At 48.2% G+C, this 21,311-nt stretch overlaps 2 protein-coding genes across 4 annotated transcripts in view; one reads left to right on the forward strand and one right to left on the reverse strand.

The window, feature by feature from the left end:
- CRYBG2 (crystallin beta-gamma domain containing 2) overlaps positions 1 to 18,214 on the forward strand; it is a 33,927-nt gene extending 15,713 nt beyond the window's left edge. For 2 of the 3 annotated variants that reach the window (XM_004426128.3, XM_087446510.1), the window contains 14 exons: positions 344 to 470; positions 703 to 738; positions 1,100 to 1,236; positions 1,395 to 1,521; positions 1,802 to 1,941; positions 2,039 to 2,165; positions 2,420 to 2,452; positions 2,579 to 2,691; positions 12,901 to 13,030; positions 14,290 to 14,429; positions 14,804 to 14,927; positions 16,386 to 16,544; positions 17,771 to 17,930; positions 18,034 to 18,214. In XM_004426128.3, coding sequence (XP_004426185.2) covers positions 344 to 470; positions 703 to 738; positions 1,100 to 1,236; positions 1,395 to 1,521; positions 1,802 to 1,941; positions 2,039 to 2,165; positions 2,420 to 2,452; positions 2,579 to 2,691; positions 12,901 to 13,030; positions 14,290 to 14,429; positions 14,804 to 14,927; positions 16,386 to 16,544; positions 17,771 to 17,930; positions 18,034 to 18,122 — 1,642 coding nt within the window. In that variant the 3' untranslated portion in view covers positions 18,123 to 18,214. The remainder of the gene's footprint in view (positions 1 to 343; positions 471 to 702; positions 739 to 1,099; positions 1,237 to 1,394; positions 1,522 to 1,801; positions 1,942 to 2,038; positions 2,166 to 2,419; positions 2,453 to 2,578; positions 2,692 to 12,900; positions 13,031 to 14,289; positions 14,430 to 14,803; positions 14,928 to 16,385; positions 16,545 to 17,770; positions 17,931 to 18,033) is intronic. The other variant, XM_087446511.1, reaches the window with a different exon arrangement.
- A 1,443-nt stretch (positions 18,215 to 19,657) lies between these two features.
- CD52 (CD52 molecule) lies at positions 19,658 to 21,311 on the reverse strand. The gene is made up of 2 exons (NM_001368859.1): positions 21,210 to 21,311; positions 19,658 to 20,036 (listed from the first exon to the last, which is right to left on the reverse strand). Exons 1-2 carry the CDS (start codon positions 21,261 to 21,263, stop codon positions 19,890 to 19,892), a joined length of 201 nt encoding a protein of 66 aa, NP_001355788.1. The 5' UTR covers positions 21,264 to 21,311; the 3' UTR covers positions 19,658 to 19,889.

A 21,311-nucleotide genomic window follows, 5' to 3' on the forward strand; every position in this document is an offset into this window, starting at 1 on the left:
CAGCAAGTGGGGAGATATGAGGCCCAGGAGGAAGGCAGGGGCCAGATTGCAGGGTCTCTTAGTGCAGCTGGGATTTATTGTGAGGAACTATGGGAGGTCTTTAAGCAGGTATATGTGCCAGAAAGAACTCTCCAGCTGCTGTGTGAAATTAGAGAGGGCCAGGCCAGAGGAAGGGAGATAGATGCAGTGGCTACTGCAAGAGGTTATGGGGGCCTGAAATGTCCTCCCGAGTCCCCTTGATGGGGGTCTCTCCCCCAAACCTCCTCTCCTCTAAACCTTCCCCCTCATCCACCAATCTGTATCCCTGTGTATCTGGGGTGCAATGGCCTCTGCCTTCCCCCAGGTGGCTGCTGTACCCCAAACCCTTCTTTGAAGACACTCCCTATATCCTGGAACCTGGACAGTACCCCACCTCAGAGGCCTGGGGTACATCAGACCCCAGCATGGGCTCCCTGAAGCCCATAAGATTGGTAAGGAGCAGATGGTCCCACGTAGCCTATATTCTGGGGGAAGAGGGCAAGGCCTGAGGGCTTCTACTGGGAATGGGATTGGAGGAGAGGGGGGATTAGCCAAGGGGTGGGGGAGAGGGAGGATATGGGGTCGGCCATTTATAGAGGTCTCAGATCAAGTAAATTCTAGGTCCCTAGCCCCATCTGTCTTCCCTCACCTCTGGGCTGATGTCTCAACTCTGTCTCCTTGCAGGGCTGCCCAAGTGTGGAGAAGCCAGGGGAGCCCAAGGTAAGAGTCTGGGCTTCAGAGTCAAAGAGGGCCTTTGGGTGGGATGTGTGTGTATGTGTGGCTATTGTGGCCTGGACTGGAAGACAGGAGAGGAGGGTTCTGGGGGCCAGAAGTTGGGTCTAGGAGGGCGGAACCTGATGGGCTCACTGTGAATTGGCTTTTGATGTGTAAAGACCAGGTCAGAGGTCAGAATAGAGACAGGAGTTAGGTAAAAGCATGGGGCTCAGTGAAGGGATGGGGTCCAGTGAGGGAGTGGGAGGGCTTAGTTTTGGGCTGATGCCGGGCAGAGCCAACCTGAGCTGGCTGGGTGTGTTTGGCTCCAGATCACTCCCCACTAACCTGACACCCCCCTTTTCCCCAGGCTGTGGTGTATGAGGCCCCAGGGTTTCAGGGTCAGAGCTGGGAAGTGAGCCGAGACATCTACAACCTTCAGCAGCCAGAGGACAGCCAGAGTCCCCAGTTGCCCTCTGTGGGGTCCCTGCGAGTTCTTGGGGGCTGGTGAGGACTCGGGACCCTTCCTTCCACCTCATCTTCCCCACTGGCCTCTGCCCTAGGGAGGGGGGAGTGACCTGGGCTGCCTAGAGGTGGGGGCAGCTGCCTTACCCATCCATGGGCTTTCTGTGACTGAGTCTTGTCTGTCCTCCCGCTTCCCCCAGCTGGGTGGGCTACGAGAAGGAGGGCTTCAGGGGCCACCAGTATCTGCTGGAGGAGGGGGAATATGCTGATTGGTCACAATGGGGAGGCTATGACGAGGCGCTGACCTCCCTGCGGGTCATCCGGACGGTAAGTAAGGGCAATGGGGCCATCCCTCTGCCTCTGGCCACAGCCCGACTTCCCCCTGCTACAATCTGTTGAGGAAAGAATTTGTGCCCCTTCTCCCTGTTCTCCAGAGCACCTGGAAGTGTTCCCTGAGCTCTAGCCTCTCCTCCTCCTGCTGCTCTTCCCCAGGTCACACTGAGCGCCTTACCCCAAAGTCCCCCGGTGGCCTGCGTCCCTGGGGTCTGGGCACTCCCGGGGATTCCCGTCAGTGGGCGGGAGAGACCTGACTGTCCTTGGGGCCCAGGACTTCGGGGACCCGGCCGTGGTGCTGTTTGAGGCCATGGACTTCGAGGGAAACAGCGTGGAGGTGAGCGAGGCATTGCCGGACGTGGAGCGGGCGCGACACGGCCCCCACACGCAAGCTATCCACGTGCTCAGCGGCGTGTGAGTGAGCCGGGCTCCGGGAGCGGGGCGGTCCGGAGGCGGTTCCAGCCGAGGTGCCGGCTCCGCCCCGCTGATGCGCGCTCCGCCCTTCCTGCAGGTGGGTGGCCTATGAGGAGGTGGGCTTCTCCGGCGAGCAGTACGTGCTGGAGAAAGGCGTGTACCGCAACTGCGACGACTGGGGTGCGGGCAACAGCGCCCTCGCCTCGCTGCAGCCGGTGCTGCAGGTGCGTGCCGGCCTCAGGGGGCGGGGCCTTTAGGGGGCGGGGCTTGAGATCGGGGATGCTCCCACCGCAGGGGGCGGGACTGGAAGGACCAGGCTCCGAGCTCATGGGGGCACGGGGCCTCTTGGAGGGGCGAGGCTAATGAAGACTTGGGCTAGGGAAGAGCTGCCGTAGGGTGGGGAATATTGTAACCAGAGATGCTGAGGCTAGGGTCTGGTACTTTCCTTAAGTCTCGAAATTTTGGTCCCTCCCTTCAGGTCGGGGAACACAACCTGCACTTTGTCTCAAAGGTAAGGAGCTGGTGCGGGCCTGTGTCGCCTCTTCCCTCATTTCAAACCTCTCCCGCTCTTCCCCATTCTCTCCGTCTCACTTCGTCACCCTCCTTCATTCTCATCACTTCCCATCTCTGCCCCCAGATTCAGCTTTTCTCCGGACCCAACTTCCTGGGCGACCAAATCTCCTTTGAGGATGACCAAACGTCTCTGCCCACCTCCTTCCAGCCCCAGTCATGCCGCGTCCACGGCAGCAGGTGAGAACGTGGGGGTGGGGTGGGCCGCGGAGGTGCGGTGCTCACCTGCCGTGAAGCGCATAACTCAGCTTGGAAATCAGGGCTGCTGGAAGAGGGTCTTTCTTTCAAGTGATTTCCTTCCCTCCGCTTCCTTGAGATTAACTATTTTGTCCGGAATCATTCGATCTTAAAGCAAACAAAACAAAACGAAGTGTTTTTTTTGTGAGGAAGATCAGCCCTGAGCCAGCATCGGATGCCAGTCCTCCTCTTTTTGCTGCCAGTCCTTGTCTTTTTGCCAAGGAAGATTGGCGCTGAGCTAACACCGGTGCCCATCTTCCTCCACTTCATATGGGACGCTGCCACAGCATGGCTTGACAAGCGGTGTGGGGGGTGCGCGCCCGGGGGCCAAACCTGTGAACCCCGGGCTGCTGAATTGGAGCGCCAGCACTTAACTGCTACGCTGCAGGGCCGGCCCCACAAAATAAAGTTTTAATGGAAAATGTAAAACTTGTAGACAGTATAGTATAAAGAACCCCAATCTTGTTTTATCTATCCCTCTTCCTTTTTTTTTAGTGGAATATTTTAAATCCCCAACCCAACATAAAATTTCACAGGTAAATATTTCAATATTTAATATCTCTAATAAAAAAGGACTTCTCCCTCCCCACGTAGCCACAAGTTATTATCACATCTAATAAAATTAACAATAATTTAGTAACATTACCTATTACCCAGTCCATGTTCAAATTTCTCCCATTGCCTCAAAAAATGCCTTTGTGAATTTTTTTTAATTATTTTTTTTAAACTTTTTTTTTGTGAGGGAGATCAGCCCTGAGCTAACATCTGATGCTGATCCTCTGCTTTTTTTTTTTTTTTTGCCATGGAAGATTGGCCCTGAGCTAACATCTGTGCCCATCTTCCTCTACTTTATATGGGACACCACCACAGCATGGCTTGATGAGCGGTGCACCCAGAATCCGAACCTGTGAACCCCGGGCGGCCAAAGTGGAGTGTGTGGCACTTAACTGCTTGTGGCACTTAACTGCTTGCGCCACAGGGCCGGCCCTGCCTTTGTGAAATTGATTTGTTTTTTTCAGGATCCAAATGAGGTCCACACATTGCATTCGATTGATTTGGTCCCTAATCTATAACAGTCCTCCTTTCCTACTTTTTGTTTTATACCATTTATTTGAAGAAACTCAATAATTTGCCCTGTAAGTTTCCCATCTCCTGTTTTTGGCCGATTGCTTCCTGGTGGTGTATTTTAACTTGTTCCTCTGTCCCCCATATTTCCTGTAAATTGGTAGTTCCATCTAGAGGCTTGAATGAAATTCAGGGTGTTTTCTTTTGTTGGCAAGAAGACTATATAGTTGGTACTGTGTACTTCCCACTGCATCACATCAGGAGGCACATGTCTGGTTGGCCCACTTTTAATAATATTAAGATTCCTACATTATAAGATTCCCCATTTACCTTTCACCTAATGGTTTTAGCATCCATTGACGATAATTGCCTAGATCCATTCTTTCTTTAGAGGTTACAAAATGATGATTTTCTAATTGTTGTTTTTCCTTCTGCATATATTAGCTAGAGTACTTCTATAAAGAACTTTCCCTTTTCAATTGTTTACCTTAAGTAGTTTATACAGAAAAGATAGTTTGATCCTTTCCCAAAGGATCAATATTTGCTTCTTTCTGTTTATCAATTTTCAGGATAATTTCTGAATTGGTGCTCTAGCAACCTCCAGAGCTGACCAATGAATTTTTTTCTAAAATTGTTATGAATACATAGATTTTTATGTATCTGAAATGCTCCAATCCATCTGAGTCACTATTCTTTTGTGTACTCAGATTCTTCCATCTTGGCAAATGGGAGCCCCTTCAAATTGCCTCCTGAGTCCTTTTGATGTGACCTTAATAGTTTTTTATAACTTCCTTGTTTTTCTAGTTCTGTAAGATGCTCCAGGATCATTTTGTACATTTTTTGCCCCAAACTGGGACTCAGTTATTTCCCAAGGAACTCTGGTTCCTTTTTGTGGGAAATGGTATTTAGAGACCAAAATCTATCTGTATACTGGGTGTTTCAAATTATAATACTCATATTAATACTAACAGTAAAAAACAGTGAATGCTGTTTGAGGTTTCTCTGTGGTTTTTTTTTTATCCTCAGGACATTCATCTACATCCCATTCAGTGTGTACAGTTCAAAATGTTGTGTTTTAAGACACTTGAAATAACACTTTTTTTCTGTGTGGTTATGCCACCAACCTGATATACAGTTAGGTTCCTTTATTTTATTTAATTTACTTTAATTTTTAGGAATACTTTTTATTTTTATTCTGTTTTTTTAAAAAAGTTATTTTATTGAGGTAATATTGGTTTATAACATGGTATAATTTCAGGTGTACATTATTGTATATCAGTTTCTGTATAGACTGCATCATGCTCACCACCAATAGTCTAGTTTTTATCCATCACCATACATATGCACCCCTTTACCCCTTTTGCCCACCCCCCGACCCCCTTCCCCTCTGGTAACCACTAATCTGTTCTGTTTATCCATGTGTTTGTTAATCTTCCACATATGAGTGAAATCATACGGTGTTTGTCTTTCTCTGTCTGGCTTATTTCGCTTAACATAATACCCTCAAAGTCCATCCATGTTGTTGCAAATGGCACGATTTTGTCTATTTTTATGGCTGAGTAGTATTCCATTGTATATATATGCCACATCTTCTTTATCCATTCATCAGTTGATGGGCACTTCCCATCAATTGTGGGTTGCTTCCACGTCTTGGCTATCATGAGTAATGCTGCAGTGAACATAGGAGTGCATAGATCTCTTTGTATTGTTGATTTCATGTTCTTTGGATAAATACCCAGTAGTGGGATAGCTGGATCGTATGGTATTTCTATTTTTAATTTTTTGAGAAATCTCCATACTATTTTCCATAGTGGCTGCACCAGTTTGCATTCCCACCAGAAGTGTATGAGGATTCTCTTTTCTCCACGTCCTCTCTAACACTTATTTCTCATCTTGTTAATTATAGCCATTCTGATGGGTGTGAGGTGATATCTCATTGTAGTTTTGATTTGCATTTCCCTAATAATTAGTGCTGTTGAACATCTTTTCATGTGCCTGTTGGCCATCTGTATATCTTCTTTGGAAAAATGTCTGTTTATATCCTCTGCCCATTTTTTGATCGGGTTGTTTGTTTTTTTTGTTGTTGAGTTATATGAGTTCTTTATATATTTTGGCAATTAACCCCATGTCTGATATATGATTTGCAAATATTTTCTCCCAGTTAGTCGGTTGTCTTTTTGTTTTGTTTATGGTTTCCTTTGCCTTGCAGAAGCTTTTTAGTCTGATGTAGTCCCATTTGTTTATTTTTTCTTTTGTTTCCCTTGCCTGAGTAGACACGGTATTCCAAAAAATGCTGCTAAGACCGATGTCAAAGAGTGTACTGCCTATGTTTTCTTGAGGAGTTTGATGGTTTCAGGTCTTACACTCAAGTCTTTAATCTGTTTTGAGTTAATTTTTGTGTATGGGGTGAGATAATGGTCTACTTTCATTCTTTTGCATGTGGCTGTCCAGTTTTCCCAACACCATGCATTGAGTCTATAGATTGCTTTAGGTAATAAGGACATTTTAACTATGTTTATTCTTCCGGTCTTTCCATTTCTTGGAATGGAGTGGAATGTCTTTCTATTTCTTTATGTCATCTTCAATTTCTTTCAATAATGTCTTATAGTTTTCAGTGTATAGGTCTTTGACCTCCTTGGTTAAGTTTATTCCTAGATATTTTATTCTTTTTGTTGCGATTGTAAATGGGATTGTATTCTTGACTTTTCTTTCTGCTAGTTCATTATCAGTATATAGAAATGCATCTGATTTTTGTAAGTTGATTTTGTACCCTGTGACTTTGCTGTAGTTGTTGATTATTTCTAATAGTTTTCTGGTGGATTCTTTAGGGTTTTCTATATATATAATCATGTCTTCTGCAAACAACGAGAGTTTTACTTCTTCCTTTCCAATTTGGATACCTTTTATTTCTTTTTCTAGCCTAATTGCTCTGGCCAAATCCTCGAGTACTATGTTGAATATGAGTGGTGAGAGTAGGCATCCTTGTCTAGTTCCTGTTCTCAGAGTGATGGCTGTCAGTTTTTCACCTTTAAGTATGATGTTGGCTGTGGGTTTGTGATATAGGGCCTTTGTTTGGTACTTTCCTTCTATACCCATTTTATTGAGAGTTTTTATCATGAATGGATGTTGGATCTTGTCAAATGCTTTCTCTGCATCTATTGAAATGATCATGTGATTTTTAGTCCTCATTTTGTTAATGTGGTGTATCACATTGATTGATTTGCGGGTGTTGAACCATCCCTGCATCCCTGGTATAAATCCCACTTGATCATGGTGTATGATCCTTTTAACGTATTGCTTTATTCGATTTACCAATATTTTGTTGAGGATTTTTGCATCTATGTTCATCAGCGATATTGGCCTGTAATATTCCTTCTTTGTGTTGTCCTTGTCTTATTTTGAAGATTTTATTTATTTATTTTTTCCCCCAAAGCCCCAGCGGATAGTTGTATGTCATAGCTGCACATCCTTCTAGTTGCTGTATGTGGGACACGGCCTCAGCATGGCCGGAGAAGCGGTGCGTCGGTGCACGCCCGGGATCCGAACCCGGGCCGCCAGCAGCGGAGCGCGTGCACTTAACCGCTAAGCCACCGGGCCGGCCCTGTCCTTGTCTTATTTTGGTATCAGGGTAATGTTGGCCTCACAGAATGAGTTAGGAAGCGTTCCGTCTTCTTCAATTTTTTGGAATAGTTTGAGAAGGGATAGGTATTAAATCTTTGAATGTTTGGTAGAATTCTCCAGAGAAGCCATCTGGTCCTGGACTTTTGCTTTTGGGGAGGTTTTTGATTACTGTTTCAATCTCTTTACTTGTGATTGGTCTATTCAGATTCTCTATTTCTTCTTGATTCAGTTTTGGGAGGTTGTATGAGTCTAAGAATTTATCCATTTCTTCTAGGTTATCCAATTTGTTGGCATATAGTTTTTCATAGTATTTTCTTATTATTATTACTATTACTATTATTATTATTATTTTGGTGAGGAAGATTCACCCTGAGCTAACATCTGTTGTCAATCTTCCTCTTTTCTTGCTTGAGGAAGATTAGCCCTGAGCTAACATCTGTGCCAATATTCCTCTATTTTCTGTGTGGGTTGCCACCTCAGCATGGCTGACGGGTGGTGTAGGTACATGCCTGGGATCCGAACCCGTGAAGCCGGGCCACGGAAGTGGAGGGTGCAAACTTAACCACTATGCCACAGGGCCAGCCCCCATAGTATTCTCTTATAATCTTTTGTATTTCTGTGGTATCTGTTGTAATTTCTCCTCTTTAATTTTTAATTTTATTTATTTGAGCCTTTTCTCTTTTTTTCTTAGTGAGTCTGGCTAAAGGTTTGTCAATTTTGTTTATCTTCTCAAAGAACCAGCTCTTAGTTTCGTTGATCCTTTCTATTGTTTTTTTAGTCTCTATTTCATTTATTTCTGCTCTAGTTTTTATTATTTCCCTCCTCCTGCTGACTTTGGGCTTTGTTTGTTCTTCTTTTTCTAGTTCTGTTAGGTGTAGTTTAAGATTACTTATTGGAGATTTTTCTTCTTTGTTGAGGCAGGCCTGTTTTGCTATAAATTTCCCTCTTAGCACCGCTTTTTCTACATCCCATAAGAGTTGGTATGTTGTGTTTTCATTTTCATTTGTCTCCAGGTATTTTTTTGATTTCTCCATTGATCCAATGGTTGTTCAGTAGCATGTCTCCCCATATTTGTGACTTTCCCAGCCTTTTTCTTATAGTTGATTTCTAGTTTCATAGCATTGTGGTCAGAAAAGATGCTTGATACGATTTCAATCTTCTTAAATTTGTTGAGGCTTGCCTTGTTTCCCAACATATGTTCTGTCTTTGAGAATGTTCCATGTGCACTTGAGAAGAATATGTATTCTGCTGTTTTTGGATGAAATGTTCTATATATATCTATTAAGTCCATCTAGTCTGGTATTTCATTTCAGGCCACTGTTTCCTTGTTGACTTTCTGTCTGGATGATCTATCCATTGATGTAGGTGGGGTGTTGAGGTCCCCTACTATTATTGTGTTGCTTTCAATTTCTCCCTTTCAGTCTGTTAACAGTTGCTTTATGTACTTTGGTGCTCCTGTGTTAAGTGCATATATATTCATGAGTGTTATGTCTTCTTGGTGGAATGTCCCTTTTATTGTTATATACTGCCCCTCTGTGTCTCTCATTGTCTTTTTTGTCTTGAAGTCTGCTTTGTCTGATACAAGTATGGCAATGCCTACTTTCTTTTGCTTGCCATTTGCTTGGAGTATCATCTTCCATCCCTTCACTCTGCACCTATGTTTGTCTTTAGAGCTGAGATGTGTTTCCTGGAGGAAGCATATTGTTGGGTCTTGTTTTTTAATCCATCCAGCCACTCTGTGTCTTTTGACTGGAGAATTCAATCCATTTACATTTAGAGTGATTATTGATATATGAGGGCTTAATACTGCCATTTTATCTCTTGTTTTCTGGTTGTTCTAAATTTCCATTGTTTCTTTTCCCTTGTATTTCTGACTGCCATTTCACTTTTGTGGTTTTCTGTAATGGTTTCTCTTTATTTAGGACTTGTGGCTCTGCTCTGATTTTTTGTTTACTGATTACTGTGAGGTTTGTGTAAAAGATCTCGTAGATGAGATAGTCCATTTTCTGATAGCCTCTTATCTCCATTAGCCTAAGCAGGTTTCCTCCCTTTCCTTTTCCCCTTCTCAGTTATTGTTGTCACAAATTGTTCTTTTCTGTGTTGTGAGTTTGTGACTAAATTGAAGTGTTTATAGTTAATTTTGATGCTTTCCTTCCCTTTGTCTTTTATGTTGTAATTAAGTGTTTACTAACCTATTCTGATATAGAGCTGCAATTTTCTGATGCAATCTGTCCATTTATCTTCTTGCTCAAGGTTTTATAAACCTTTTTAGTTTCAGATGGGAACTGAACTTTCAATGTTTCTTGTAAGGCAGACCTAGTGGCAATGAACTCCCTCAGCTTTTGTTTATCTGGGAAGGCATTTATTTCTCCATCATATCTGAAGGATAGTTTCACTGGATAGAGTATTCTTGGCTGAAAGTTTTTGTCTTCAGTATTTTGAATATATCCTTTCATTCTCTCCTCGCCTATAATATTTCTGCTGAGAAATCCGCTGAAAGCCTGATAGGGGTTCCTTTGTAGGTTACTTTCTTCTGCCTTGCTGCCCTTAATATTTTTCTTTGTCATTGACTTTTGCCAGTTTTAATATTATTTGCTTTGGAGAAGGTCATTTTGCATTGATGTAATTAAGAGTTCTATTGGCTTCATGTACTTGTAAGTCCAGTTCCTTCCCCAGGTTTGGGAAGTTCTCAGCTATTATTTCTTTGAACAAGCTCTCTGCTCCTTTCTCCCTCTGGAATACCTATAATCCTTATGTTGCTTTTCCTAATCGAGTCAGATAGTTCTTGAAGAATTTCTTCATTTTTTAAAAATCTTAGTTCTCGCTCCTCCTCCACCTGAAGCATTTCTGTATTTCTATCCTCTAAATCACTATTCTGTGATTAATTCTGTCCTCTATAATGTCAGCTCTATTTATTATGGATTCTAGATTATTTTTTATCTCATTAATTGTCTCCTTCATATCCAGAATTTCTGTTTTGTTTTTTTCTTAGAGTTTCAATCTGTTTGGTGAAGTATTCCTTCTGCTCATTAATTTTATTCCTGAGCTCATTGAACTGTCTGTCTGAGTTTTCTTGTAACTTCTTGAGTTTCTTTATGACAACTATTTTGAATTCTCTGTCATTTAGATTGTAAATTTCAGTGACTTCAGGATTGGTTTCTGGAGATTTGTCATTTTCCTTCTGCTCTGAAGTGTCAATGTAGTTCTTCATGGTGTTTGATGAAGCGATCCTTTGCCAGTGCATTTCTAGTAGTATTAGGTCACAGATCCCACCCACCACTGCTAGCGTTGGGGGGCAGCAGCTGTATTTTCTGATCCCACCCCACCTGCTGGAAGTTGTGCTGGTAGGGCTGCTCTACATTTGCTTGTTGGCTGCAGCCGCTTGGCAGGTCACGTGCACATGCAGGTGGGGCCTCTGTGCTCTGCCCACCAGACTGCTGTGCTCGGCATGGGACTGGCTGAGCTGCTGCACTAGGCAGGAGGGGAGGGGCACTTTCTTTTGTGCACCAGCTGGCTCTGCACTCACAGGCAATTTGGCTGACCTGCTGTGCTTGGTGGAGGCTTCTTCGTGGGGGATGAGCCGTGCCACTCAATGGGGAGCATTCCCATGGGTGGGGCCACCACGGCGCGGTGGGCACTCCCGAGGCCTGGGCTACCACTCCAAAAGCATTAGCACACAGGCTGGGCTGCCCTTGCCTCCTCTCACAGTCGTGCCGGCCGCTGTGTGAGGACCCACTACCTAGATCACTGCCGCCAGGGAGGGGGAGGGGCCCACTCACCTACTTCCACTGCTTCCCGGGGATCCAGTCCTCCCACCTTCAGATGTATGGCTGCGTGGATTTCTCAGACATCCTATTGTGCTGTGTAGGGAATCCTCTGTTGGTTAATGAATGTCTGTTTAGTTGTAATTTAGAGGGGAGAGACAAAGGGAACCACTCACTCCACCAGGATACTGACCTCACTCCCCTAATTATGCTTTTTAGTTAGTTAAATATTTACAATGTTCCTGTCTTAGTCAGATTGGGCTGCTATAACAAAATACCGTACTCTGTCTGGCTTAAACAACAGGAGTTTATTTTCTTGAAGTTCTGGAGGCTGGCAAGTCCAAAATCAAGGTGCTGGTCAATGGAGCACCCTGGTGAATGCTCTCTTCCTTGTTGGCAGACGGCTGCCTTCTTGCTGTGTCCTCACATGATGGAGAGAGAGCTGCCATCTCTTCTTCCTATAAGGACACTAATCCCAACATGGGGGCTCCACCTTCATGACCTCATTTAAATCTAATTACCTCCCAAAGGCCGTCATATTTGAAGTTAGGGGTTCAACATATGAATTTTGGGGAGACACAAACATTCAGTCCATAGCAGTTCCCAAGTCAAGACTTAAAAACAATAGCTTCCAGGGGTCGGCCCGGTGGTGCACCGGTTAAGTGCATGCGCTCTGCTATGGTGGCCCTGGGTTCACAGGTTCGGATCCTGGGCGCACACCAACGCACCGCTTGTTAAGCCATGCTGTGGCGGCGTTCCATATAAAGTAGAGGAAGATGGGCACAGATGTTAGCGCAGGGCTAATCTTCCTCAAGAAAAAAGGGGGAGGATTGGCATCAGATGTTAGCTCAGGCCTAGTCCTTCTCACAAAAAAAGAACAAAAAAACAAAACAAACAACCAATAGCTTCCATCTCTATCTCTGCTACCTTTTTCCCTCCCTCCCCTGATAGGTAATCTTTTTTTTTTTTTTTTTGGTGTTTAGTTTATTTTCCCGTTATTTCTCACATGTAAATTTACATATAACTATAGAAGCCAAAGGTATTTTGTTTCTCTCCTCCCCCATTTTCTTACACAAAGAGCATACTACAACCTGGTGAATATACTAAACCACTGAATTATACACTTTAAAAGAGTGAATTTTATGGTATGTGAATTATATCTAAATTTTAAAAAATGGAAGCATACTATAAACACTGTTATGCACCTTGTTTTTTTACTTAACAGGTTGGATATCACTTTATATCCCCTTAAGATCTCCTTTTTACTGCCATATTATATTCTAGATTCTTAGTTTACTCAACCAGTCCCCTGTTGATGGACTTTTGGGCTACTTCCACTCTTTGCCGTTGCAGACAGTGCTGTAATGAGGAGGCTTGTGCATGTGTTGTTTCATGTTTTTGAAGGGTGTCCTTGGGATGGATTCCAAGAAATGGATTGCTGAGTAATTGCACATAGAGTTTTGCTTGATATTGCCAAATTTCCCTCCATAGAGGCAGTAGGATTTCATTCAGTCATTTCTTAAGTCTGACCTCAGTCCCTACTGCTGTAGTGCCTATTCATCCTTGACCTCCCCTGGACTAGGGGGGTCACAATCAAGTCCGCATCCACTCTGCTCTATCTCAGGGGGACTCAGGGGGCAGGCCGAGGACAGGGCAGGCTCAAATACCCACTCACATCCCCCCCACTCTTCCTCTTCCCCAGCTGGATCCTGTTTGATGAGAAGAACTTTGAAGGTGACCAGCACATTCTCTCCGAGGGCGAGTTCCCCACTCTCACGGCCATGGGCTGCCAAGCCTCCGCAGTCCTGGGCTCTCTCCAGAAGGTACCCCTGGTGAGTCCCCCTGTCCAGTTCCAGGCAACCCCTGAGGCAGGGGGTGCTGCTGGTGGGAGTCGTGGGCACAGCCTCTTCTCGCTGCTGAGTGGGCTGCTGGGGCTTGAGTCAAGTCTTCTTCAGAACCACCCCGGGTCCCCTTGACCCCAGGGCTTCAAAGCCAGTTCAACTTATTAGAGATTTATTGAGCACCTGCTGAGACAGGTCCTGGGGACGCTGAAATAAATCAGACACAGCCCTGCCTTCAGGGAACCCATGGTCACGTTGACATAACGACTACAATGCAGAGTGCTGTGTCCAGACACAGAAGTGGCACAGGAACAGGAGGGACTAGTGTTCAGGGACGGACTGGGGGCAGAGTGGAGGCCAGGCAGTGGAGTTGCTGCTTCAGGAAGCCAGAATGAATGATAATGTCTTGGACCGGGGAAGAGATGGAGAGAAGTGACACGGGCCATATTAAGGAGCTAGAGTCTGTAGGACTGGTGACTGGGTGGGTGGGCCAGCAGCGGCGGGGCAAGCAGAACAGCAGTTGTATACTGAGCACATACCATGCTCCAGGCCATGTTTGAGAGGCTCCCCATGTACTAAGGCGTTTAATCCTCACCATCACCCTCTGAGGTTTGTTGCTATCATCATCTCCCTCTTCCAGATGTGAAAACTGAGGCACAGAGAGGTCATGCAACTTGCTCCAGGTCATGCAGCTGGTAACAGGCAGAACCAGGTTCTCCCTAAGGCAGCCCAGCTCCTGAGTCCAAGCTCTTTACGACTACACATGGGGCTCTGAAGGCAGATAGACCTGGTTCTGAAGCTCCACTTTAGGGCCTCGAGCAAGTGGTTTAATCTTCTCCAGCCTCAGTTTCCCTTCTGTTAAGTGGGGATAATAATAGCACCTACCTTATAGTGTTGTTGAGAAGTTATGAGATCGGTAAAACACCCAGCACAGAATCTGGCATGTAGTAAGCCCTGAATGTATGAGAACTGCTATAATGACCCGTGTTATTATTATTACTATTCTTAGAAGTGGCATTTCCCTGGAGAAGGTTGGAGGAGACAATGGGGGCCCAGTCTGGCACATGCTGCAAATGAGAATCTGGGGGACACCCAGCTGGCAGTGTCCAGAAGTCAGGGGCCCTGTGGGGCGGAGCTCAGGAGGGCAGAGGGCCTGAAATGCCAGTCTTGGAGTTGGGGTGTCTGGAATTGGGGGGCTGAGTCTGGGGCTCTCATGGCCTCACCCCCTGTTTATGCCCCCGGGCCCCCAGCACTTTTCGGAGCCCTCCATCTTCCTGTATGGACTGGAGTGCTTTGAGGGGAAGGAGATGGAACTCAGCCGGGAGGTGCGGAGCCTGCAGGCCGAGGGCTTCAACAACCACGTGCTGTCCGTGCGGATCAAGGGGGGCGTGTGAGTGTGCTGTGGGGAGGCACGGGGACTGGGGGCTGCTGGTGAGTGAGGGCTGGGTCTCGGGCCTCTCCCCCTCCCCGCTTCTACCCTGCTCCCCTCCCAGCCGGGAGGGAGGAGAAGTGCAGACTGAGGAGGCTCGCTGGTTCTCAGGGCTTGGACCCCAGCCCTGGGGGCCTCTCCAGGACCCTCCTCTGCCCTGCACACCCAAAACCTACTTCCCAGCCTCCCTCTCCCCCCGGGGACCCTAATCCCAGACAGAGAAGTCCCAGCATGAGTGAAAAGGAGGTGGAGAACGTTCTGCCGTCCGTGCCTCCTCCTTCACCTGTCGGCCTGTCTGTCTTCCTCTCTGTGTCTCTGGCGCTTGCTGGGTACAGCTGGGTGCTCTGTGAGCACAGCGACTTCCGGGGCCGCCAGTGGCTGGTGAGCAGCTGCGAGATCACCAACTGGCTGACCTACAGTGGGACCCAGAGGGTGGGTTCCCTCTACCCCATCAAGCAGGTGGGTAGCGTGTCAGGTTGAGCGTGTCTATGCCGGCCTGTCTGGTTGTGTGTCTGTGTGTTTCCCAAACTCAGCATTTGTGTACTTTTGTCACAGTTTTTGCCACATCTCATTCTGCTTGAACCATTAATACTTAATGGTTAATAATTAATTAACTACTTAAGATTTTTCTTTAAATCAACTCACCTTTTTGGCTTTATCCTTATCCTAAGGAATAACCCTAAATCATGAGTTTGATGTGTATATATGATTTTTCTTTAATAGACATTATAATAAATATATTACCATTAAATTTTTAACAATAAGTTTATCCACATAGGACTGAAATTTATCTCACGTACCACCCACCAGTAGTAAGCATGCCTCACTTTGGGGAACACTGTGTCCATACGTGTGATTCTGTATGTCTGTGAGTGCATGTCTGGATATGTGTCCCATTTATGTACATGTGCATAGGTGGAGGCATGGCCATGGGGTCTGTGTGTGTGTGCGGACACGCTTGTGCCCATGACATCATCTGTATCCAAGCGTCTGTGTACTCTGGAGGTGATCTGTGGTTGTGTGTGTGGACACATCTGTGAGAGTGTGTTTGTGACTACACGTGCCTGCATTTGTGACACTGTTGAGAGTATGTGTGTCTTTGTATGAGGATATTTGTACGGTCCCTATATTCACAGACTTTTCTAACATCATTGCTAGAAGAAATCTTGGAGATTCTCTCCCACCCTAACATTTTACAGATGGGGAAATAAAGGCCTAGAGAAGTGGACAAGGATTTGTTCTGCAATCTTGGGCAAGTACTGTACCTCCATGGACCTCAGTTTCCTCATCTTTAAAATGGGGATAATATAGATGATGGAGTTGTTTTGAGGACTGAAGATAAATAATGTGTGTAAAGCTGTTAGAATAGTGCTTGACTGGGTAAGCACTGAACAAACATTAGCTGGGTGATTCTTATTACTATTATTACCGTCAGCGTTATCCAAGAACCCCTCTGATTTGTGGCAGAGCCTGGTCTGATGTCTGACAGTTCAGTGTCGCCCTGCCGTGGTCCCTCTTCAGCATGAGTGTGTGTGTGCATGTCTGTATTCCTACATGCATCCGTCCTCTTAGCAAACATAGGTCCCTGGCACAGAGATGGCTGGGGGGACCTGTGCATCGGTTAGGATGTGTGTGTTTGCATGGCTGCGTGTATCCATGTGTTTGTCTGCTGCGAACTTCTGTGCAACCATGTGGACCTTGGATGTATCTGCCGGTGTGTCCCTCTGCACGTGTCTGTGGGTATCTCTATGGACCTGGAACGGTGTGGGTGTGTGCTATGTATGTGCCTTTGCTATACGTGAGTGAAAGAAGGGTGACTTAGAGCAGGGCTGAGGAAGGTTTATGGGCAGGAAGGAGGGCCAGGCAGGAGCATTGCTGCCCGGGGACCCCTGACTCTCAGCTCCCCCCACTCACCAGCGCCGGGCATATTTCCGCCTCTGGAATGCGGCCCTGGGGGGATTCCTGGCAGTGCCAGACCACGTGGAGGACATGAAGGCGGGCCGCGTGGTGGTCTCTGAGCCCCAGGCCGGAGGCAGCTGCGTCTGGTACTACGAGGATGGGCTGCTGAAGAACCAGGTACCAGTTTGGGAGCTGGGACAGGGACACCAGGGCCTCAGGCACTCGCAGGCCTAGTCAGGAATGGGACCCATCCTTGGGCCAGAGAAACAGAGAGATATACATAGATGCCAGGACCCTGGGGAGGTGGAGAATGCACCCTGGGCAATTCAGGCTCTCCTCTGGGCCTCAGTCCCCCATCTGTAAAATAAGAACGTTGAACCAGATGCTCGTAAGGGACCTCCCAGCTCTGAGACTGTGACTGAGCTTGGATCCTGTTAATGATAGATTCACTCCACAAACATTTCCTCAGCACCTGCTATGTGCCAGGCCCTGTCCTAGGTGCTGGGAATACAGCAGTGAAAAGACAGAAACGCCCCCTGCCCTCCTGAAGCTTACGTTCTAGTGGGGAGAGACAGAAACAACTTCAATGAGTAAAATGGCACCCGCAATGAGGAAAAGTGCAAGAGAGGAAAAATAAATGAAGAAAGGAGAATAGGGGGTGTCAGCAGCTCTGACAAGGGGGCTCTTCCTGTGAGGGTGACATTTGAGGCAGGCAACCATGCAGATGTCTGAGGGAAGAGTGTTCCAGGCAGAGGGAACAGCAAGTGCAAAGGCCCTGGGGTGGGAACAAGCCTGGAATTTTCTAGGACTAGCAAGGCCGCATGAATGGCTGGAGTGAAGTGATTGAGGGAAGAAGTGGCAAGAGATGAGGTCAGAAAGGCTAAGGGGGTGTAGGTCTTTGTAGGCCATTGAAGGGGTTTTGTCTTTTACTTGCAATGAGAGGGAACATTGGCTCTCTGCCAGGCGCTGTGTTAAGCCCTTCATGTGAATGCCGTGTGTAATCCTCAGAGGGCACTATGGGGCAAGTCCTATTATACTCCCCAGTTTATAGGTAAGGAAACCAGAGCACAGAGAAGTTAAGTAACTGGCTAAAAGTCACACAGTAAGTAAGTGTGTGGAGGCTTCTCTGATGCTAAAGCCTGTGCTTTGGGAGACAGTCATGAAAGTCTTCCTGGAGGAGCTAATATTTTTCCAGCCCATTTGTGGTTTCTCCCACTGAACCCTCACAACAACCAGCACTCAGAGATTCCCACCCCCAAGGAAACCAAAGCTCAGAAGGATTAAGAGATTTGCTCAGGGTCACAATCCCTAAGAGCCAAGATTCCAAGCTGGGTGGGTAGAGGGTGTCTTGGGTTTGGGGGAGTCCCGCAGAAACAGTGCCTAATGACCTCCTGGGACTTCAGGTGGCCCCCACCATGAGCCTGCAGGTGATTGGGCCCCCCAGCCCAGGTTCCAAGGTGGTGCTGTGGGCTGAGAACCGCCTGCCCCGCCAGACATGGAGCATCAGTGAATCGGGCCACATCTGCAGCCAGATGTTCGACGGCCGGATCCTAGATGTGAAGGGTAAGGTGGGGGTGTGTGTGGGAGAAGGCACCTGAGGGGGCTGAGGGCAGTGGAGTCCCCAGCTCTCTCTAACCATCTCCCCATCTCTTACCCCCTCCCCCAGGTGGCTGGGGCTACGACAGGGACCACGTGGTGCTGTGGGAGCTGGCCAATGACAGGGAGTCCCAGATCTGGACGGTCCATGTGCTTTGAAGCCCCACCCTTCCCCCCAGCCCTGGAGCCGTTCTCTGGGATGACATTTTTATAGGTTTTTTTGTTGTAACATAAGCTGTTTTCTAATATGCTCCCAGGTATCCTCGTCTCTGTGCACCTGGATATTTGGAGGTGGGGGTGAGGATTTATTCACTTGCCTTCTTCCCCTGACACTCAGACTGGCTTCTTCCCTCCCAGCTCCAGTTCTGGGGCTCAGATGTAATGCCTGCCTCTGCCACCAGAGAGAGCCCTGGGGCCAGACTAGCTGGTGACGGGGGCCTCTTATGCTGTCGCCTCAAATCATGTGTTCTAAGAGCCTGCTCCAAGCCAGGTCTGGCACTGAGCTGTGGGGGCACAAACATGAACCAAGCCCCGTGGTACCCGGCCTCAGGGAACTCACAGTCCAGTGGAGGATTCCCACATATGCGTAGGGTGATGCGCATGGTGACAGGGTAAGAATGGAAGTGGAGGCACGCACAGAGAAGGAACCTAAACCATTTAGGCGCACAGGGAGGGCTGCTTGGAGGAGGGGACCCTCAGCTGAGATGTGGAGAATGGGAAGTAGTCAGCCAGGCTAGCAGGTGGCAGAGGAAAAGTGTTCTAGGGATGCAGATAAGTCCAGGGGTGAAAACTTGGAAGTTCGGTGTGATGGGGGCACAGTGGGCCAGGCGGGAGAGGTGAGTGGGAGCCACGTCCCAAAGCCCCTTGCCCACCAGGGCTCCTCACAATTTCTCCCGGCTCTGGTCTCAAGGCCTAAAGGTTTGGCCTCAGTCAAAGAAGCCAGGACAGAGGGTCTGGGTTCCTAACCCAACTCAGAGCAGGACATAGAGAGAGCAGCTCCCTCTGTTCCCCAACCTAGCAGGCACTTCTCAGCCCCTTGGCCAAGGTCCTCCAGAAGAGGCAGAGATGTTCCAGGCCCTTGGGGGCTTCTCTGGGGCTCCCTTCCCTCTCTGCAGCTCCCAATGCCACCACGCCAAACCCAGGAGGGGTAGGAGTGGTTAGAGCAGCTGTTTGTCCTTCCTGCCTTCCAAGCCCATAGGCAGGCAGGGAGGAAGTGGACAGCTGCCTCTCCAGCCTTCTCAGCCCCCAGTGGTTGGATACACGAGGACAGGAGGAAGCCTGTGAGGCTGGGAATCCCTAGAGGCTGGGAGCAGGTGTTCTCTCTGAATCTGTCATTCTGAAGACACCCAGGTACTAGGGTGGGGGGTTCTCTGAGCCTCTGCAACTAGGGATGTTCAGGGTCTAGCTGGGGGAGGGGGGAGAGTCCTCTGGGACCATCATTCCCAAACACCCAGGAACAGGTGAAGCAAATGCAAATAAAGGGGATGGTGAGGATGGCGGGTTCTGGGCCTTGTCCCTGTGAAGTGATCCTAAGGGGAGGAGCCTCAGCATTTGGACTTCCGGCAGGCAAGCTGGGGTAGGAGCTCCCTGGTGCCACCTCTCCTGCTGATGAGAGCCTGGGAGACTCCTTGGTGCTGCTGCAAACCTGGGTCTTGGGGCCCAGTGATGTCTGGTGACCACACATAGGACCCCACTCCAAGTACAAGACAACTTTATTGACCCCTGGCTGGGTGGTGCTTGCCCCTCCACATCAGTACCTCCCTGTGTTGACCATTGCCCCCAAGTCACTGCATGTCAATTCCCACAGCCTGGTCATCTCTGGCATCAACCCTTCCCAAGGATTGGTGGGGGGTAGGTGGGGTTCTCTTGCTATTGATGGTGGCAGCTATCTCAGGGGGCACAGGGCTAGGGCTGAGGCATGTCACCTCAGCTGAGGTAGAAGAGCTGGATGAGGGTGTTGGTCATAAAGAGAAGGGCACTGCCACCACCCAGGCTGCTGAGTGCAGGGGCTGCACTCGTGGAGGATTTCTTCATCGTGGTGGTGGTCTGGTTTCCCAAGACTCCAGTTTGTATCTGCAAGAGGAAAAGTTGGGTAAGCTGAGGGGACTTTTGAATCTCGTGTTTATTGTTTAGAGACGCAGTTCCCCTACCGGCCATACAACAGTCCTCAGTTCTCTGTCCCCCATGACCACAATTTCTGCTACAAGGTCCTGTGCGAACGGTTGGCTGCTTCCTGCTTTGAGACAGGCAGAGTTAGAGGCAGCCCCTGGTCTACCTCCCACGGAACCTTCCTTTCACCTCCGCTAGGCCACCAGCCTCTCCAGCACGCAGGAGACAGGGGAGCCTGTGGCCCCAGCCCTTGACTTGACTAGCCAGGCCAGGGGCTTACCCTCTCTGAGCCTCAGTTTCCTCATCTTCAGAACAGGGAGAAGAGCCCATCACAGTCGTGGGGGGTCGCATAAGATAGGGCAGGTGAGAAGGCAAATTGTGGGGGGGGTGGATGGGTAGGTGGGGAGGATGCAACTTTCCCTGAGGAAATGGCCACATGGTGATCAGACTGTTCTCAATGCTTGATCAAGCTGCAACTAAAGCTGCTCTTGATGGAGATCAAGCTGTTTTTGGTGGTGGTCAAGCTGTTCTTGATCAAGAACTTGATGGCTCCCAGCTGCCATACTGACTAGCGCCCTCCAGACATGTGGGATGCTGCCAAAGCTGCCTCCTGGAATAGCAGTTGATTTGAGACTCCAGCTGTTTCTGCAGTGGGAGATTTCTATCTTCTTTGCGTTACTGAACACGCAGGCTTCTCTCCCCAGGGAGTTCCCTGCCACCTCCAGAACCAGATCAGGCTCCACTGAAACATTTCCTGGCCTCCCCGCAACAGGAGAATGTCCCCAGGTTCCCTGAGGGTTGATGCCATCCTCGCTCAGGGCTGTCTTCCCAAGCCTCCTAATTCCTATGCTTCCACAGCACCCCTTGGGTGCCTCAGTGTGCCTGGCACCCTGTAAGCGCTCCCCAGCCTTGGGTGCAGGCTTCTGCTCTGGGGCAGCCCTCAAGCAGCCTGACCCCAGCCAGAAGGGCTGGAAGGCTGGGAGCCAGGCCCCCTGAGCCCTTGGTTCCCCTGCTGGAGCCTCTGCTCTCATGGGAGAAGGCTGGGTGCCCAGGAGCCTGTATTCCCTTCCTTTCCTGCCAGGCAGGTCTGGGGAGACCTGGGCAGTGGTGCCAGGGGCTCTGAGGGGCTGCTCTTACCTGAATCATAACCAGGAGGCTGATGGTGAATAGGAGGAAGAGGAAGCCCTTCATCTTGGGAGGATCTTGGTGGCTCTCTTGTCAGCAGCTTTCGGAGATGAG

The sequence above is a fragment of the Ceratotherium simum genome, chromosome 22, assembly GCF_057802395.1.
Source record: "Ceratotherium simum simum isolate JZ-2026a chromosome 22, ASM5780239v1, whole genome shotgun sequence".
Lineage (NCBI taxonomy): Eukaryota > Metazoa > Chordata > Mammalia > Perissodactyla > Rhinocerotidae > Ceratotherium > Ceratotherium simum.